At 43.9% G+C, this 20,796-nt stretch overlaps 1 protein-coding gene across 8 annotated transcripts in view; it reads left to right on the plus strand.

The window, feature by feature from the left end:
• Positions 1 to 566: 566 nt before the first annotated feature.
• Lmo7 (LIM domain 7) overlaps positions 567 to 20,796 on the plus strand; it is a 206,472-nt gene continuing 186,242 nt past the window's right edge. For 3 of the 8 annotated variants that reach the window (XM_060391541.1, XM_021647000.2, XM_060391546.1), the window contains exon 1: positions 1,431 to 1,714. In XM_060391541.1, coding sequence (XP_060247524.1) covers positions 1,655 to 1,714 — 60 coding nt within the window. In that variant the 5' untranslated portion in view covers positions 1,431 to 1,654. Of the gene's footprint in view, positions 680 to 1,429; positions 1,715 to 20,796 lie in introns of those variants that run through there. The other 5 variants (XM_021647002.2, XM_060391547.1, XM_060391542.1 and 2 more) reach the window with 4 other exon arrangements.

A 20,796-nucleotide genomic window follows, 5' to 3' on the forward strand; every position in this document is an offset into this window, starting at 1 on the left:
CTTTAGATCTAACTTCCAGGAGGCAGGAAATACTGAGAAAGAAATATGTTGAAGACACCACAAAGAAGCCATAAGACAAATCCAGAAGGCAGCCTGTTTTTTGAAACATGCAATGCCATTCCAAAAAAGGAAGAAGTGGGGGAGAAGGAGGCCCTTCTAGGGGAAAAAATCTGCAATCAAATGGAATGCAGATTCACTGATTGCTTCTTGGTCTAGGTAAGTCAGCTGCAAAAGAGGTTTGGGGATCAGATGGGGAAATCCGAGCCTAGGTTGGTTATGAATTAGCAATTTTATTGGCTTTATTGAGTTATATGTGAAAATGGTATTAGGACAATGCGGGACACAGTTCTTTGAAGACGAACTGTACCTGACTTTAAATCTCACGTAGTAGAGAGAAGGACGAGGTGAGGTAAGTCCAGGTGCTAGGCTGTTTCCTTAGAAACGCATGTCTGTTTCTCTGCCGTGCGTTTGAGTTTTCTTTTATCACACACACACACCAACAACGAGTCAGGAAAATAAGAATGAAACTTTGCTTCTTTTCCAGAAAAGAAGGGCTGGTCTTCTCTTCTTCCCACGGTGAAGTCCTAGGTGGCCTGGTTGGGACTTCTGGAGCCGGGAGAGAGGCCAGGAGTCGCCTTGGAAAGCTGGCAGGCGTTGGATCACCTTGTGCACCTTGCAGGTCTGGTCCCGCGCCCACTGCTCACGGTGGATAACGTCACGGGTGCCACACCTCGAAGGGTCGGAGTGTAGACTCTCCCGGTGAGGGCGGTCCAGCGTCCAGAACTGGGCGAAGCAGGGCGGGTGAGGTGGGAGAAAAGTCGAGTTCCTTCAGTTCGCCAAACCCCTTGTGGCAAGAGGAGAAATGAAGCCGCGGGTCTCTTCCACAGGACCCACGAGCGATCCAGCCCAGTCTAGGGGACCGGCCGCCACTGCCCAGGTCGGTACCCTCACCTGCGGCCGGAAGCCGGAGCGGTGGCGGGGACCACGCAGCATCTGGGGCGGGCCAGCGGGCTCGGTGGAGTGGGGTGGGGAAGGTGCCGAGGGGGCAGTGGCAGCGAGGCCAGGCGACTCCGCGTCCCCGCGGGGCAAGCTTCTTGGCCCGGAAAGGTGCAATTGTGTGCAGCTATTCCTGGTATGTCAGGCCGCAGGCAGAAGGGGCGCCGCCTCCCGAGGGCCCCGGACAGGGAAGGCGGGCAGAGGCGGGAAGGATGCGGGCTGGGGCGCATCTCCTCCCGCCCTGCCGACCGTGGCATCTCCCCGCCCAGATAGGCTGACCGGAGAGGTGACGGCGAGGACCCTGGTCAGGGGCAGAGACCTACAGACTGAAGCTGGGACTAGCCCGTAGGGGGTGGGCCGGGGCGGGGCCACTGCCGGGGGCGGCGACAGCGCTGGCGACTTTTGAAGTTCCCAGGAGTCCCGGCTCCCGCCGCTGCACACTGCTTCCAGTTAGTCCCAAGGCTTCCCTCTCCTGCTCCAGTCCCGCTGGATCTGAGCCAGTTTTAGGAGTTTCGAGAGAGCTACGCCGCTAAGTTCTGCTAGGTTCCTGAGCTTAAACTGCACATCGCAACAAAGGGAGGGGTCGCGTGGGGGCTCTGGGTCCCGGCGCGCACCCACTGAACTGCTTTCTCCCTCTCTTGCCCTAGTCGTGGAAGGGATGGAGGACGCCGAGGCCGACTGCTCGGTTGCTTTCGCAGAGGCTCAAAGATGGGTGGAGGTGAGTGTCTTACAACTCCTTGCCATTGGATTTGGGAGTCTTGGTTTCCCGGCCAATCTGAGCTTGCGTCCGGTGACTTAGTCAGTATGGGGTGCTGTGCATTTTTTCCGTTTCCAATCCCCTGATGCCTAGTCCTCGCACTTCCGTGCAGATCACCCAGAGCTCCACCACTAGGTTTGGGTACCGCGCGTCCCAGAGGCTCGGTAGAGGTCCGGCTTCCTCAGACGTCTCTATGAGGGCACTTCCCAGAAAGCCGGACCCTGAGCGAGGCTGGGAATCCCGGGGGCATTTCTTTGGGATGCTGATGCCTGTCACGCACCTGGATAGCCAGTGTGCTCACTGCCACCCTTCACCCCCTCTGGAGTTGAGAAACCAAAACAGCCTAGGCTCGTTTCACAGATGGTTTGTCATTCTTCCAGATGTGTCTCGCTGACAAGAGCTTCTGTTCCTTTTATTCTGTGAAGGCGAGAGAGCCCCTGCGTGGTTGCCTTCAGACTAGGCTGTTTTATTCTGTTGTTGACGAACTGGGAGGTAGCGAGCGCATGTGCGTGCTTGTGATTGGACTCAAGGCATCCCGCGTGGTTGCCTTCAGACTAGGCTGTTTTATTCTGTTGTTGACGAACTGGGAGGTAGCGAGCGCATGTGCGTGCTTGTGATTGGACTCAAGGCATCCCACACCTGCTCTCCGGCCCTGAGCTACAACCTTTAAGTTACAACCTAACTTGTAACCCTGAGTCAAAACTCTTAAGGTGACTCTTCGAATGGATCAAAAGAGTCCTTCCAAACTTGGGGATCAGAATAACTGCTTGTTCTAAGATTGTCGCCTCCACCAGCATTGAAGTCATTTTGGAGTTATTGGTGCCACATGCTGCTTTATCCAATAGCTAGGAATTTAATTCAGGGCCCCGGGACATGCTAGACAACAGCTCTCTGCTGAATCACACCTACAGCTCCTCAGTATATTTAAGAATTCAGATTAGGCGTAAAGACTCCCCGAGAAAATAGAAATACCAAGACTGTCAGAGAAACAGTAATTTTTAAAAATGTAATTTTTAAAAATAATTTTAGTTATTTTCTTTAAAGAAAGACATGCAGGACGGGGAGATGGCTCACTTGCTCTCACCAGCAGGAGGACTCTCATTTGGATCCCCAACATCCATACCACAAGCCTCTGGACAGGAAGGGCTGCTGAGGTGGCCTTTCGACTCGCTGGGTTGCCAGCCTAGCCCAAAGGATGAGCTTTAGATTCGAGAGACTGTTTTAAAATAAATAAATAAAGTGATACAAAAAATAAATGAGGCCAAGAGGAGATTGGGGAAAACCTGACATTGCCTTTTGGTCTCCAATTATACACTCCCACCCCTATCCCAATCCACATTCACACCTACTCACATATACACTGCATACAGAAACGCACACCTGCGTGCGTGCACACACATTTAAAAACGTGCTTTTGAAGGAAAACTAAAATTAATAAATGCTAAATGTTACATTTTTACTATACAGCGAGAGGACATGAGATGTAAGTAACATTCTTTTCAGGTGGTAGGGATGTCTCAGAAGTTAGCTTTCGGTGCCTTTACGGGCTGAAACTTTGAGCTGTCCCAAGGTGACTTGGAGAGATGTGAGGGAGGGCATGCCAGGCTGGGAGAAGTTATAAACAGTGTATTCAGAATTGAAATGAGAGTGGAAAAATCCCAGCAATGTAGTTAAGAGAAATAACTGCTCATTCATAAACCAGGCATAGTGAAGGCTTCACCTGTAATTTTCCATTAGTGATGCTTGCTCTGCATAATTTCAGAAAGCAAGTTGAACTCTCCATTCTCTTTTTCATTTGCTTGTGGAGGATGGAGGGAGAGGGAATGGAAGTGATGGCGGGGTCATTTTTGTTCAGACATGGCATCTGTGTGCCTTTGGCATTTTTTTGGTCTTTTACAACTCCTAGGCAGTGTCAGTATTTGAAGACTTATGCTTGTTTCTGGAACTGTGCAGATAGCTCGCTTCTCATCCAGTGGTCAATATGTAGATCTTACGAAAGTCGCTGTTGCTTGTTCGTCCTAGCATGCTAATCGTGTGTAAGAGTTCCATGAAAAAAAAATGCACACTGTGAACTCCTGGCAAGTGTTATCTATAAAAGACTGTGTGTGTTCATCTTCCCTTCCCGTCCTGGTCTTTGGAAAGGCTTAGCAGCAATAATTTGGCAACTTGGTACATTTCTTATTCATGAAGAACACAGTGTTTCTAAAGGTACTGTAAGATCCCCTTAATATTGTTAGAGAAATTAAAAGTAAATGCTTTTTCCTCATATGCCAGTTGGACTATGAAGCTATTTGAATAATTTTTGTATTCATATATTCTTTTTTTTTTTCTTTTTGAGACAGAGTTCCATGTAGCCCTTTACGGCCTGGAATTTGCTCTGTAGACCAGGCTGGCTTTGAACTCATGAAGATCACCTGCTCTGGCCCTAGACTGCTGGGACCAAAGGCATAGAGCATCATGCCTGGACTCATATTCTTATTTAAAATTTATATCAGCTATTTTTTTTTGGGAGGACTCTGGATATTTGAAGTGATGCTAGTTGGTTCTCTTGTTAGCGTTTTCTTTACATTTAAAGCATGTATTTAAGATATTCTTTTGCCCAGGAAAAAGAATGCCTGACTCTTCATTGCAACAGTCTATTGCTTTCAAGAACCTTTAGTTTGAAGATAAAGTGTTGATTTCAAGGTATTTTCTAAAGCATCTTTGTACAGGAATAAGACAGTATCATGAAGCTCTCCTTTTTGTTAGTATTCTCCCTGTATCTTGGTCTTTCTGTTGATTTGCTCTTCCTAAGCTTCTGATTCATTCATCTCATGTATGCATATATGCTGTACCATGTAATATTGTGTAGAATCTCGTCTGCTGTCTTTGTCCTCACTTATAGTTTTATATGAAAGTATACTTTTCACCTGTGGTGGTGCTGGGGATTGAACATGCCTCCTTACTTACTGTGTATGTGCTTTTCTGTTGAGCTCCCCGCCCCACCCCTTCAGCTGCAGTTTTGACTCTCCCAAGGTCAAGAAAGTCCAATAGCCTTGCAAAACTTGACATGATGACCTGATTCCATGTCAGCACTTGCTTCCCGTTTCCATTTTCTCTCTGTGACTACAAATGCGTAATATGTTATCCTTAGAACCCAAACTAAAGTTATTAAAATTCATTTGGGGGGGGGATTTATGGAATGTGTGAGAGGTGGGAGCTATTGTCATTTTACTGCTTTCCCCTTTACTTCATTTTAAATTGTACTTAGATTCTTAAGAAAAATGAGTGTATTAAACAGGTTTGCTTACTTGGGGGACTAATTTTTCAGTGAAAACAAATGTAGGACTGGTGCCCTTTAAGATAATGCAACAGAATGATATCAGATGCTTATCTGGGTGGAAATGCTGTTTGGAATAGTAATAATGTAGCAGGGCTAGTTTATGATTAAACATTGGTTTAAAACAGAGTTAGGCAGTGGTTTGCAGGCAAAGCACTCCTGGCAAGGTCATAGAGTAGGTGATGATGAAGTGCTAGAAAACACAGCCTGGACCCACTAATTTTAGTTTGCTCCTGCTGGTACCTTTTAATTTCCTATACCTAATAGTTTCCTCCGTCTGCTCAGGGGACAAACCCTTAACTTAAACAGATAAAATACTGATGAGATCAAAAAGCAGGGATGCTGTTCGTGGCCTTGCTTGATCACTGGTTCCCAGTCTGGGGGTTCTTGCTGCTCTCGAGGTCCGGGCTCCCTTGACCACCGCTCTCCTGCCCCCCTGCCTGTCCTGCTGCCTCTGGGTTTGCATCTTCTAGTATCACTATCGTCCTGTAAAAGGACTGAACGGTGCCAGCTGGGGTACACCGCCAAGTCTGGCACTGGACTAAGAGGCGTGGATCTTTGTTTGCTTCCAACTGGTTTGGGCCTCCACCTGTCCCCAGGTCTACCCTTCAAAGATGCTCTGTCACTGTACTTACCACCTCGTTTGCCTCTGTGCTCAAGAATTTTAGAAATTTAAAGACCTCCTTGATTTTTTTTTTTTAAATTGTACTTTCTGCGTCCACCACTGGTGTAAGCAAATTCTACCCCGCTTTCTCTCTAAGCTTGTGTTCTTTCTAAACGTGGCAGCAGCCCCCAGGTCTGTAAAATACTGAACACTCACTACACACCTGTATTGTTTATAGGCCACCAAAAGTCTCAGGAGTGTGTACTGTTGTTTTTCAACTGCAGACAGAGTGACAAATACTCATTTGAAAATATTTCTAAGTTCAGAGAAACTTATTGGGTAATACATATTTCTTTTGTTTTCTTTCTTTCTTTCTTTCTTTCTTTCTTTCTTTCTTTCTTTCTTTCTTTCTTCCTTCCTTCCTTCCTTCCTTCCTTTCTTTCTTTCTTTCTTTCTTTCTTTCTTTTGTTGTTGTTATTTTGTTTTGTTTTAGAACAGGATTTTTCTGTGCAGCCCCGGCTGTCCTGGAACTCACTCTGTAGACCAGGCTGGCCTTGAACCCAGAGATCCACTTGCCTCTGTTTCACAAGCACTGGGCTCAAAGGTGTTTGTCACTACCACCTGGCAAGAACATGTAATTTCAATTGCCAAGTTGAATTGTAAATTTTCTTGGTACAATAAACTTCATATGATATTTAAGTAGGGTGTAAACCTATACTTGTAACAAATAGCTATGTCTCAGTCAGTCATAAGCAACTACTAGTTCAAGCCATGTTCAAACAAGACACACGCCAGGTATAACCAGTGGGGATTTAGCTGTACCTCACCTCCATTTCTTATGTTATTTCCTCGTCACTGTCACCTATATAACTGCGAATGGTGGGGTGGGACAGTCTCCACCCTGCATGGTTACTGTAAAAGCCACTGGACAACAACACTCTATTAATCATTGCTCTTGCAGAGAACCTAAGTTTAGGTACCAGATCACATCACAACCACCTATAGCTCCAGGGGATCTGACACTCTCTTCTCTTCTGGCCTCTGTGGGCACCTGTGTGACAATGGACATGACACACACACACACACACACAGACACATACATATTAAAACTTATAAAAGGTCCTATAGTCAGTTCTTATACCAGCTGTTTCATAGAAACTTTCTCCAAGTACAAATCTGATCTTGTTAGTTCCTTATTTGCTGAAAGTCACATGAAAATTATTTATTTTCATTTCTATAAATGCTTTTAATGAAAAACTTTAAACTCCACAATTCTTACTGCGTCATTCATTGTTCTTTGTAATCTGGTCCTGCTCTATTTCTTTATCTTATTTTTTTCGTCATTCTCTTCATAAGTACACATGCAATTTTCTCCTTTCAAACCCACAGTGTTTGTGCAGTTAAATGAGATGTTGACTGAAAAACATTTGTGCTCGCTAAGAATCGCCAGTGCCTCCCTGTTTATACAGTACGCTTTCCTTTCCTCCATGTTGGCAGGTATGGATCTCCCTGTTAGTGAGGAAGTCTTTGTTTTTCATACTTAGGCTAAATCACCCTAATGTGACGTCCCTTCAGTTAGACCTTCACTTCTGCCATTTCTTCCTTTGTCTCGCAGAGATCGTCCCCTTTCTCACTGTCTGGTACAATAGTTTTTGTTTTCCCGTAAGAGGCAAGGTGCTGGGGGCACAAAAGTATTCTTCCCTTGAGGATTTGGCGTGCTGCCAAGCACGGGCATAATCTTAAGGCTACAACTGTAACCGATTTAAGGGTCAGAACTCACTTCTTCTCCCAGTGCAGAGTAGTGCAGACAGACTCTTGCCGTCAGTTGGTGCCGTCTCCCTGTAGGCCAGGGCTTTGTCTGAGTGTCTGTGTGTCAGCTGTGGATTCACTCAGCGTTTCTTCTCGGCCCCACCCCTGTGCCTACGTCACAGTCACATCGGCCCGCTCCCTGTCTTCTACTTGACAGTTCCTCTCATAGAGTCTTCCACTTAGTCATCCAAAAAACATGTGCTAGATGCCTGCTGTATGCCAGGTTCTTGTCAGGGTTATTATTTCAGTCAATAATTCCTTAGTTTCCTCTCTGAACCTTCCCGAGAGAGGCATGCCTTGGAAGGAATAGTCTTGTGAGTTGATAGCATCTCCAGGTCACTGCTGTAAAGGTCCCTTGCACAGTGTGTGATGGCACGGAGGCAGAGCCCACCAGGGCCTACTCATTCTGTCAGGGCAACCCTTGAGACACAAATACGCACGCACGCTTGCTTATTGGGCTGGGTCGTGGTAGCTTTTAAACACATCAGCCTCGCATGAGACATAACTTTAATGAGTGGCTTACAGCAGGGTCTTCTGTTGTCTATTCAGTGAAACACCAAGGTGTCGAGTCCACACCTGTAGGAGCTGTGCCATGAACCTGTAGCACATAGGTCAAGGCACAGACTGGGCCTCTCACTCAAGGAAGTAACCAGCTACAAGTGCCCAGTATGCTCCGTGTCTTCTCTAAGGGAGCAGTTACGATTCTGACTTCTAGCTGCAGAGCTTTCTCATGTGTTTGAAAAATGTCTGAATTGTGTTTCCCCTCTCCCTCTCCTTTGTTGTGTGACAGTTCACGATTTCCTGAAGAAACTTTCCGTTTGACAAATTGGAAGGGCTCTGAGGAGCCTGGTGGTGGTGTTGCAAGTCTTTAATCCCAGCTTTCAGGAGGCAGAGGCAGAGGCAGGCAGGTCTCTGTGAGTTTGAGGCCAGCCTGTTCTACAGAGCGAGTCCAAGGTTATGGGGAGAAATCCTGTTTCAAAAACAAAAACAACAACCACAACTACAACAACCACTAAAACAAAACAAAACAAAAGGCTTCTAGGAAAAGGAGGGATGGTGCCAGGCCAGGGAATTCCGAAAATCCATTGGGAAGGGACAGAGTCTCACAAATAGGAACCAGGGTTGCAATGTTACCAGAATAGCCTGACTCCAGGAAGCCTGAGCAGGGAGCTCAAGGAACTTCCTGAGGAACTGGGTGGGTTCCAGCACATTTGTCCTCTGGATTCTTCTACTGGTGGACTAAAAACTAGAAATGGGTGTGTTCATGAAGTAATGGAAAAGACAACTTATACCTTCAATGCAGCGATATCCTCAACTCAGCTGGAGAGAGGACTCCTTGGGTCAAAGGTGATGAGTGTCGGCTTGAAGTGAATTTGCTACCCAGAGCAGGATCTGGATATTTTGGTCAAGGTTATTTAAGTCAGTGTTGGCCTCTTCCCTCTAAACAAGTAGATGAGTGATGCCTTCTGTGTCCATTTCCTCAGAGCGCTGGCTGTCTCATCCATTTACGTAACAGTTGACTCCCTGGGTTTTCACCAGTGAGGAAGGTGAAGCCAAGACAAGGAAGGTTGCCTCATTTCAGTGAGCCACAGAAGGCTAACCTGAGTCACAGCTGGGGGCGTTTCTTCAGCTTTTGGTAAAGTGCAGCTGTCCACATGTGACAATGAGAGGCATTATCCTTTCTAGTGTGTGTGACAGGAGTGCGTGGATCACCTCGGGGAGCTCTGGTACTCCTTGCACACCCTCTTCTCCTGGATACCAAGAGCATGTTCAGACTTGAGATGTGAGTGTTGTTTTCTTGCCCTTCAAGTTCTGGACAGACAGATCTCAAATGTTTGATGAATGAATGGATGTTTGTGTCCAGTCAGAAGGCTGGCTTGTTTAATTGTTGTTTTTAGGTCTTAAGCCTGTTACCTATCAAGAGTGTGCTGGAGCCTGAAGAAATGATAAATTCTGTCTAGCTGTGCTTACTCTTCAGTTTCCAAAGGTAATTACTGGTGTGCTTCTTTAAAAACATGTTTGATGTACTGAAGCTTAGTAAGGATAATAGCTGTCATATCTGCACAACACCAAACCAGTTACTTAGCCAATCAGCTGCTCCTCTGCTGAAGAGATGAGGCTAATAGGAAGCCTAGAGATGAATCACAGCAGTCAAACCAACAGCCTTTTCAAAGATTATACAATGCCACAGCCAGTATGCTGGAAGACTGGTTCTCATCCCCAGGCACAGCATGTTCAGCCCGGGGCTTAGGTGTCTCTGGATAATGGTACATAGTTCCGGGGTATTATCTTCATCTTCAAGCACTGTAGGGAAGGAAGGGCATGCAGAAAAGAGCTTAGAGAAGGCCTGTATAGGATTAGTGGGCAGAACTGTAAACGTTTATTGGTCATAGTGAGATAGTTTGAATGAAATCACAGCATGCGGCGCTAATGGGCAGGAACACATTAGAGACTAGCACAGGTTACGAATCGCAGTGTTCTTACTATATATATGAAATCTTCTGCTCGGATAAGAACAGAACAGTTAATGGAAAGCAAAAGATTTTTACTAACTTCCTACAGCCATTTCTCAGTACGTTAAGTAGCAAGTTAATGTAGCTTTGAGCTTTATTGTGTTGGGATGTTTGATTTCAAGAATTGCAGTTTGGGTTGTTGACAACAATAACAAAAAAAAATCATTAAATGCTTGTGATCAGAACAGAGTTTCCAATACCTCTTGAACTGGCTCAAAACATGCTTCTTCCATTTTGTGCTACATATTTATGTGAACTGACAATTAGCATTGATGATTCTAACATCAAAATATCAACTACTCAGCCCACATTTAATTCTTTCTATAAAAAAAGCACACTACCTTATTAGCACGGAAAGCTGTTTTTGTTTTAAATAAATGATAGATCAAATATCAAAGAAGTATTTTAAAATACACTTATGTGTGCCTTCTTATCGGTAACTGTTTGTTCGTATACCTAGTTTATGTATGTTTACACACAAAGGGGCATAGGACGAGAAGGGTTCACGAGTTTGAACTACGCCAGAGCAAGCCGGCTTAAACTGTTAGTGATGGTTTTGTCGAAGAGCAAATAACTAAAAATCAAATCACCTAGTATTTATGACTTTTTTTTGTCATGTAAATACCTGGCAAGCACACTGTGTCCACTTGTCCTTGTACTGCAGGACTGTTATCGTCCAAGTATACTTTTCTCAGAAGAGAAGTGAAAGGGCTGAGAGGTAAAATATTTGTTTGAAAAAACCCTAGAACTAATGGAGGTGTTTGGAACTAGAATATAGGCAGCTAAGCTTGATGGCTTGTCCTCCTTATGACTGGACTTGGGGAGAGTGACACTGGCTAGTCATGATGGTGAAGAGGTGTGTGATCTAGAAAGATGGGCTTTTGCTCATCATTGTGACAGACACTGTAAGGTCAGCTCATTTTTCGTTTACTCCATTTCCAGTATGTCTTCTGTCTGGTGATGATATGCCTGGAAAGCATGTGACCATCAAATATTTTGTCTTACAGGATTGACCATAGACACTCAAGTGATTGCTGCCTCTAGATTCACATAACCAAATACATTTACAAAGAACTATTTAGTGTTCAAAAGAACCACAGAAAACATTACAAACAGGGAACATTTAAAGATTGATTTTACTTTTAATTTTGTGTACATAGGTTGTGCACATGAGTGTAGATGATAGTGCAGGCCAGAGGAGGGCACCAGGTCTAGAGTTACAGGGAGTTATGAGCAGACCACATAGGTGCTGGGAACTGAACTTGGGCCCTTTGCAAGAGCAGTGCTCACTCTTAACCACTGAGCTATCTCTGCAGCTTAAAAGGAGGACATTTAACCATCTATCTATCTATCTATCTATCTATCTATCTATCTATCTATCTATCTATCTATCTATCTATCTATCTATCTATCCATCGAACCATCCATCCATCCATCCATCCATCCATCCATCCATCCATCCATCTATCTATCTATCTATCTATCTATCTATCTATCTATCTATCTATCTATCTATCTTTATTAAGTGTATAATGCATTTTGGTCCTTACTCCTCCTACTTCTTTCATCCTTTTCCTGCCACTGAAACTCTTCTTCCCAAGTATCCGCCTATAAAAGAACCCAAACATTTGTTTATTAGTTGATTACATTTGCTTGTGCCATGGTGTGCAGGTGAAGGTCAGAGGAGGGCCTTCGGGAGTCAGTTCTCTTCTTTGACAGAGTGGGTACTAGGGATTGTGCTCAGGTCGTCAGGCGTAGTGGTGGGCAGCTCTACCTGGTGAACAATCTTGTTTGTCCTTGTGTGTATGTGTGTGTGTGGAAGAGATAGAAACAGAGGCAGAGAAACAGAAGAGAGAGAGATCCATTGAGTTTACTTATGGTTTCTTGCATAAGCACAGTGAGGGATTATTTACTAGAACATGGGCAATTTATCAGTGGCTACACCACTGAAGACAGTGACATCTCATTTCCCATCAACCATTAGCTGCCAATAGTTCTTCACGGGGCCTCATGAACTGCATATGAAGAACATCTTAAAACTAATGTATGCATGTCTATCTGTGTGTGGTTTGTCTAATTGCATGTGTGGTACCTGAGGAGGCCAGGAGAGTTTGTCAGATCTTTGAGAACTGTAGTTACAGGTGTTTTTAAGTTCCATAATGTATGTACAGGGAACTGAACTTTGACCTTCTGGAGAATAGTAAATGGTCTTTATGGTTAAACTATCTCTTTAGTCCTGGGAACATTTTTATATGGTGACATTGAGGTCTCCTTTGAGCTAGAGTATAATATAAGTCATATTTAAGTAATATTTTTGATAAGAAATGTCATTAAAGTGTTAGCATGTAACCTACATTTACGTATCTTATGTATCAGTAGTTGATCATGCTTCAAATTGTATAGTTGTTGCCAACCTCATAGTAAACTTTGGTTTTGTAATTTTTTTCTCATGAGAGCTTAAACTTTTATTCCATTAAAAAAAGAAAAGAGTAATCCTGCCCTTTACTTTTTGACTGGTGTCTGATCAATTTCCTTCCTTCCTTCCTTCCTTCCTTCCTTCCTTCCTTCCTTCCTTCCTTCCTTCCTTCCTTTCTTTCTTTCTTTCTTTCTTTCTTTCTTTCTTCTCTCTCTTTTTGTTTTTTTGAGACAGGGTTTCTCTGTGTAGCCTTGGTTGACCCAGATTTGCTTTGAAGACCAGGCTGACCTCAAACTCACAGCGATCTGCCTGCCTCTGCCCCTCCCTGAGTGCTGGGATTAAAGGCAGGCACTACCACACCTCTGGTCAGTTTCTTAATCAGGAAGAATTGTCAATCTATGAAAAGCATCAATCAGGCTTCATTCACACTGTGCTTGCTACATTCCAACTCTAATCCCAGATTTGTAAACACAGCTGATATGTCCTCCCATGACCAATTCACCTCATCCTATTCCATTTCTTATACATCCTCCTCCATAATCACTTCCTATTCATCTTCAAATGTGCAAATAAGGCTTTTATCTTAGGGTCTATTTCTTCTGAAGGGCACCCATTCTCTTGTTTAATGTAATGTCTTCCTACTGCTCTTTTACTCTTGTGCTCTCACGTACATGACCGTCACCATGACTTGTTTTTGTACTTTATACATGTTTGTTTTGTAGTCTCATTAGAACATTAATGTCTTAATGTGTAAGGACTCATTTTGCTGTCAAGCTCCAAATAGCGCTGAGTATTTAATATGTACTCAATAAATATTTTCTGGGCAAGCAAATAGATTAAAGAGTACATGTCTTTTACTGTTTAATAGTTGAAATCTTTTTTGCCTGTGATGTAACTGACTTCCTGGCTATGCTTCACTCAACAGAAGTTAATTTTGTCATGTTTGGATCTAGTTTTTTTTTTTCTTTTCAGCTCAAGATCGAGCAAGTTCTAGACATGCTTGTTAAGAAGCAAGTTTAAACCATGATAAGTTGACTCTGCCCAATCAATTCTAAACATGCCCTAAAGAAACAAGTATAGTAAGGAAATCATGCAAGAAAATTTAAAGGGTGGAGGTGCGCCTTCTGAGCTGATACCCTCCGCTGGGGACAGGGCATCATCATGAGACTGTGGAAGTCCCTTTATGCGAGACTTCTCACTAATTCCAGACTGTGCTGTAGCAGCCTGTCTTAGATATGTTTCTATTTCTGTGATGAGACACATGATCAACACAGTTTATAGAAGCAAGAGTTTATTGGGGCTTACAGTTCAGAGGGTGAGTCCACTGTGAGGAATGTGGCATCAGGCAGGCAAGCATGGTGCTGGAGCAGTAGTTGGGGGCTTACTACCTTATCCACAAGAGCAGAGCAAAGTAATTGGGAATGGTGTGGGCTTTTAAAACCTCACAGCTCTTCCCATCTCTCTAACAAGGCCACATCTCACAGTCCTTACCAAGTATTCAAATACATTAGCCTATGGGAACCATTCTTATTCAAACCATCACACAGAGGAGCAGAAGATATCTTTACTATGTCTAGAAATAAAAGAAAATAATACCCTGTCTTGGTGATGTATGCCTGTAATCCCAGTAACTGAGAAGCAGAGGCAAAAAGATTGCAAGTTTATTGCTATCCTGGGCCTTATCTCAAGACTTTGTTTGAAAAGAGAAGGGATGACATAACAAAACATTTGAGAACAGCCAACCTTCTCCCTCCTGTTCCAACAAAGTCATCAGGCCCCCTGTATTTCCATGGGGCTACACTTTCCATGCGTTTTAAGAGGAATTGTGTTGAAAGACTGAATACAACCAAGCATGGAAGCTTTCAAAGGAGCTTTGTTCAGGAGCGAAGGGAAGGGAAATCTGAGTAGAGAGCCTTGTCCAAGTCTGCAGTGGTACAAGCTTTCTCTCATCTCACCCTTTATCATTCTTCCCAACTGTCACATAAATTAAAGGATGCTCGCTATCATTATAACTTCTTTTTAAGTGGATGAGGAGAAAGAGGCTCAGAGATGCTGAGTTTCTTTCCAGAACCACACAGTTCATGCTGGCAGAACTGGGGTCTCAGCTGGTAGGGAGCAGTAATTGACCCTAGCTTTTGCCTACTGGAAAAAATTCCATTTTCTCCTCTCTTCTATCCCACCCGCTGTGTGGGTCTTTCGTAGCAGCACCTGCTGTGGTGATGTGCATCCTGCCATGTGATTAGCTGTTCCTGTGTGTGTTACGATCTTGCTTACTTTGCAACTGGAGTTCAATTTAAAAACAGAAAAACACTGCTTCACTATGGGAGTGAAGATGTAGATCAGTTGGTAGAGCACTTGTCTGACACACAGGAACCCCTAGGTCCCTTCCCCAGAGCGACATAACCTGGGCTTGATAGGTGCTGTGTACCTGTAATTACAGCAGCTGGGAGGTAGAAGCAGGAGTATCAGAAGTTCAAGGCCGTGCTTGACTCTGTTACTTCTGGGCTGGTGGTGAGTTGGAACGTCATGGCAGGAGGCATGTAGCAGAGCAAAACGGCTCACATGGTGGGCAGGAAAAGGACACCTATAAGATGCACAGCTGAAGGGAGCCCCGCACCCCCAAACTACCTCTTCCAGCTAAGGCCCTAGGGTTTCCAAAACCTCCCTGTACTTGAGGTGGGCACCAAGCCTTTAGCAGTGAACCAATGGGCCATTTCTTGATTCAGATTTTAACAGCCTGTAGAGCAGATGGGCTGAGGTCTGAGCTTTGAGTAGTTTCCTCGGGCCCTCTGCTGAGACAGACGAAGGAAGCAGAGCTAGTGACCACAAAACCCACAGGGAAGAGTTGGCTGTGTTAGAGCTGCTCTGGGGAGCTCAAGTTTCACGAAACATTTGTAGGGAAAGAGGACTTCCAGCAATGTTTAGGGATGAGATTGTTAAAATGTGCAAGAGCGTCATCTCCTGCGTGTTAAAAATACCATCTTGGTGTGTTGGTGGGACCAAACCAAGCTTCCCCAAAGGCTTCGAAGTGAGCCTCAGTCTAGGCAAAGGCATTTCATGGGAGAGAAGATAAGAGGAGCTAAGATACCAGTGTTCTCTCAAAAAGAATATTTATTTGTGTTAACAAGATCATTTTTACCTCAGCCGACTTTTCTGGATATTTTGGAGGTTCAGGGGTATTGTAATCAAAAACAGCAAATCTGGAAGACTTACTGTGGCAAGTGGTCATGTTGAAACACTACTGTAGCTTAGAAATCCCTCTTCCTGGGGCTGAAGAAGTGGTTCAGTGGTTAAGATCACTGACTGTTTTTCCTGAGGACCTGGGTTCAATTCCCAGCACACACATGACAGCTCACAACTCTCTGTAACTCCAGTTCCAGTGGATCGGACACCCTCACACCAATGCATGTTAAATTAAATTAAATTAATCATTAAAAAAAGAGAAAATTTTCTTCGTACATTGAAGGCCCTCCTAAAGCCACTTTCCTCTCCCTTGCTTTTTCTTCCCTACACTGGGAAAACCAGCTCTTCTATCTAGCTTCTTTAGCTCAAAATAATTTTGTGAAGAGACTTTTGTTTTCAAATTTTAGAATCATTACATGCAAACAGTTTTGGTTTAGTGACTCTAACAGCTTAAAGTCATATTAATCAAGTTTAACTAAGGAGCAGCTCAAACGTCCATAGAGATCCACAAATTTGCCTTGGAACTGAAGGTGTGTTCTTTCAGTGAACGGGTCAGCCCAGAGCCTGCTCTGGGCCATCAGAGGACTAAAGGCATGTGACACCACACCTGACTCTACAAATATTAGTTATGATTATGAATCTTATAATCATTGTGTGTGTCTATGCCTGTTTGTGTGTGCGTGCGTGCACATGTGCACCAATCTGTGCAGAGGTGCTAAGTTGCTGTTGAGTGTCTTCCTCTGTCTCTCTCCACTTTATGAGGCTGAACTCAGAGAGCATGGGTTCTGGGGATATAAGACTTACTGTGACCACTTGCCACAGTACGTCTTCCAGATTTGCTGTTTTTGATTACAATACCCCTGAACCTCCAAAATATCCAGAAAAGTCGGCTGAGGTAAAAATGATCTTGTTAACACAAATAAATATTCTTTTTGAGAGAACACTGGTATCTTAGCTCTTCTTATCTTCTCTCCCATGAAATGCCTTTGTCTAGACTGAGGCTCACTTCGAAGCCTTTGGGGAAGCTTGGTTTGGTCCCACCAACACACCAAGATGGTATTTTTAACACGCAGGAGATGACGCTCTTGCACATTTTAACAATCTCATCCCTAAACATTGCTGGAAGTCCTCTTTCCCTACAAATGTTTCGTGAAACTTGAGCTCCCCAGAGCAGCTCTAACACAGCCAGCTCTTCCCTGTGGGTTCCCAGTCCTCATAGCAAACATTTTATCTGCTGATGTCTCCTTAGCCCAACTTTCCTAAGTTCCAATAGAATAATCCATTTATCCGTAAGGGTTTGAAGTCAGAAAGGACAAACAGCCAGAGCAATCATCGAGCAGATGGATATTGCTTTTGATATCCTCGTCTTCCTACCCGCCTGGCTTCGTTTTGACATGGTTCGCTGCTAGCTCATTCTCCTTGTGTTAGTTACTCATGCTTTTGGTACAGTATGTAGGACGAAAGCAACTGGATGGCTTATTTTCAGGTACAGCATGCCATAGTGGGGAAAGCATGGTGGCATGAAAGTGAATATTCGGTTGAATTTCTTCTACAACCAGGAAGCAAAGAAGGAAGAGCGCTGGTGCTAGGCTCGCTTTCTGCTTTCACAGAATCTTGAAACCCATGGAATATTGCCTACATTCAGAGTGGGTCCTTCTTCCTCCTCCTCTTCCTGCTTCTCCTGCTCCTGCTGCTTCTTCTGCTGCTCCTCCTTCTCTTTCTCCTCCCCCTCCTCCTCTTCCTCCTCCTTCTTCTCCTTCTTTGAGACAGGGTTTCTCTGGGTAGCCCTGGCTGTCCTGGAGCTCACTCTGTAGACTAGGCTGGTGTTGAATTCAGAGACTTGCCTGTATGCTCCAATACCACCTGACCTTCCTTCTTCACTTAAACCTTTCCGGAATGCACATATGTTTTCATGGTGATTCAAATCCAGTCACGTTGAGAGTGAAGATGACCCATAATTTGGTTGAGGAGATGACTCAACATGAAGGGCATTTACTCCTCTTCCTCAAGACCTGGCTTTGATTCCGGGGCCAAATGGTGGCTCATAACCATGGGTAACCCCAGTTCCAGGAGACCTCATGCCCTCTTCTTTCATACTATAGGCTCTTGGTGCATAGATGTACATGCAGCCCAAACACCCATAAACATAAAATAAAAATCTGAAAAAAGTTTTAAAAAATGATCCATAACATCCATTAATGGATTTATAAGAATAATATAAGGCGAGTTAACTCATGGGAGACATTTTACAGGAATCGATTCCACATTTGTCTCTCTGGAAATGTTTTTTATATGTTGTTATACTCAGTATTTCTTTCCTTTTAACTGGCATCAAGTACAATAAACTGGGAATACAGATTCAGGCATTAAGGTTTGGTTTTGTTTTTTTTTTTCAAACAAGTTATTTTTAATGTCTTTGTACAGGTATTTATATGTCTGTCTCAGCTATTTTATATGCGTTTTTCCCCTTAAAGTTATGTTTTGTGTGTGTGTGTGTATGTGTGTGTGTGTATGTATGTGTGTGTTTGAGACACTCATCCTGCTAATTTACCTCATGTGCTGTATTCAGTCTGGAAAAGACAATTGCCAGTTCTTTTCCAAGAGGGACTCTTTATGATGCCCTGCTAAAAATGAGCTGTTTAAGAATTGAGACACTTTTATAGTTCATGAAAAAAGGGAAATGCATTTTTAGGTATTTTACTCAAAGGATAAAGTTTATACAACTGCTTGTTTTTAAGCCAATTTGCAAACATTTTTAGACTTGGAAAATGCTTGTCAGACCTGAAAGGCACAATGTGCCAAGTAGCTGATGCTTTTGAAATTTGGACTTAGGTCTGGTAGAAGAATGTGGTTGACAGCCACACTGCAATTTACAGTAACCCTTTTTATGTAAGGAAATGACTCCTCTTGGCTTAATAATTTCCAGATGACTTTCTGGCTCCTTGATGATTGCCAAGTCACTTAAAATTCAAGTTTCAACATCCAGTTTGCTAACGGCAAGCCTTGCTTCTTGGGATGTCCAATGTGATGTTAAAATCCTTTGTAAAACTAAGTGCTTTTGGGGAAATTGCAGCTTAGGTGGGCTGTTGGGGGCACAAACTTAAGATGCCACCAGTGTCTCAGCATTTGGCATGGCCTGTGACTAAAAGCTGTCCAGGATCCCTTGCTTGGGGCCTGTCCAGGCCTAAAGGGCATTGACTTGGAGAACCCTGAGGAAGTCTTGCCAGCACCATAAAGAACTTTCCCAGAAGTCCATGCAGTTTGTGAGGGGATTGGGAATGCTTCTCATTGGATGGGTTACTGCTTTTCATAAGGTGCTTCGATTGTTAGGGGACTGACGTTATCAGGTAGACAATGCGTGTCTCTCATGTTCGTTTTCCAATATTTCCTTTTTGATAGCCTTTTCCTTTATTATGATTGCCATTTCTGTATTAGCTTCTAGTGATCTTTATAACATCCCTCCCTGCCCCCATTCCTACATTATCTGTTTTACTTAGTTCTTTTGTTTTCATTGCCCTTTCAACTTTGGTCGCCTTTAGATCGCAAGTTTCTTTGAAGTTTCTGGTGATTTTTGTGAGCTGCCTTTTCTTCCAGTCCCTATGTAGCCATGCTCTCTATATGGTGCCGTTCTAGAAGGACCTGCTTGGCCTCTACATGTGACTATTTCCTGGGAGCACTTGCATTCTCAGCCTCTGCAAGACCATTGCATACCCCACAGAGCAAACCCCATATGCCTCGCCAGGCCCTCCACTCCATCCATGGTCTCTCTTCTGGAAGGTTTTGCACTGTTTCCTCTTGCCTGAGTCTTTTTTTTTCCTTGGGGGTCAATGTCTTAAGGTCTTGTGCTGTTATTTTGGACCGGTGAAGAGCCATGTGTAGGTCGTTGACAATGATAATTTGAAAGCAGAAGCTGGTGTATGAGTGAATGTCTGGGCACGTGTGTGTGTGCATTAGTGAGAGTGTGTGTGAGCATATATGAACACATGTGCTGATGACTGAACTCAGCACATGCTGTCCTGCTGAGCTATATCCTTAGCCCAGACATTGGTTTTGTCAAACCTTTGGGAGAAAAAAAGTGTTTCTTCAAGGAAAAGAAGGTAATGAACATTTATTACATTGAGCATTAAGTCAGGCTTCTTTTCTTCAAACACTGTATTCTCCAGCTAAGAAAACTGGCAGTCACAGGCCAAGTAACTGTCTCAGGAAGAAGCCTGGGTGAAAGCCGGGCTCAGGCTGGTGCAGTTTCTGCAGCATCTTATGTGCTTCTGATGCTAACTCTCCTTAAATAAGAATGATGTGGCCCTCCATTTATTATGACCAATTGCTTCTCTTTGCCTCAAGCTTTATCAAACGAGGTACCAAACCAGCCAGGCAGTAAGCACAGAGCTTTTGAGAAAGCAGGCTGCGGGAGTTCAGGGCTCTGCAGATCAGGCCTTTCCGCTTATGGTTTCACTGAGTGTCACGAGGCTCAGTGCCTCGGATATGTCACTTCTGGAAGGAAGAGGTGCCAAGTAAGGAAAGGAAAGCCACCGGTTCAAGTGATGCAGTCTGAAAGAGATCTGACATTTTGGGGTTAAGCAGAAGAAACTCTAGGCCTATGTTAACAGTCCAATAATTAGTGTTCTTTTATTCTGGTAAGGTTAGACCTCAATTTTGGTACCAAAACCTACAGTTCAGGAATCACGTCCCATTCTGATGATGGGAGGTGCTTGTATTACTGAAAACCAACTTAGTTAAGATTCCCAATCACTTAATGCATATGCAATCTTAGAATTTAGAAAATACACACACTGGGCATGTGGTGCAAGAGGCAGGCAGATTGGTGAGTTCTAGGCCAATCTGGTCTACAGAGGGAGTTCTAGGAAAGCAAAGGAGCCAAGGTCTCTCTCTGTCTCACACACACACCAAAACAAAACAACAGCAACAAAATAACTGTCTTGAAAAACAAAGGAATAGAAGGAAAGGAAAAACACAAAATAAATCACTGTTTCATTTGTATTTTCTCTTTGCAGCAGCAGTGAGTAATGTATGTATCTGGGTGTGTATGTGGATGGAGGTGCTGGGGATATTACCAATGCTTGGTGCATGCTGAGCAAACGCTTTGCTGCCGAGGTGTAGCCTGGAAGCTTAGACTGAACACAGTACAACATCCCGTTGTGCTGAAGAACACTTGAGACCTTTTGTAGATGAGCTGTATTG

The sequence above is a fragment of the Meriones unguiculatus genome, chromosome 9, assembly GCF_030254825.1.
Source record: "Meriones unguiculatus strain TT.TT164.6M chromosome 9, Bangor_MerUng_6.1, whole genome shotgun sequence".
In the NCBI taxonomy this organism is placed as follows: Eukaryota; Metazoa; Chordata; class Mammalia; order Rodentia; family Muridae; genus Meriones; species Meriones unguiculatus.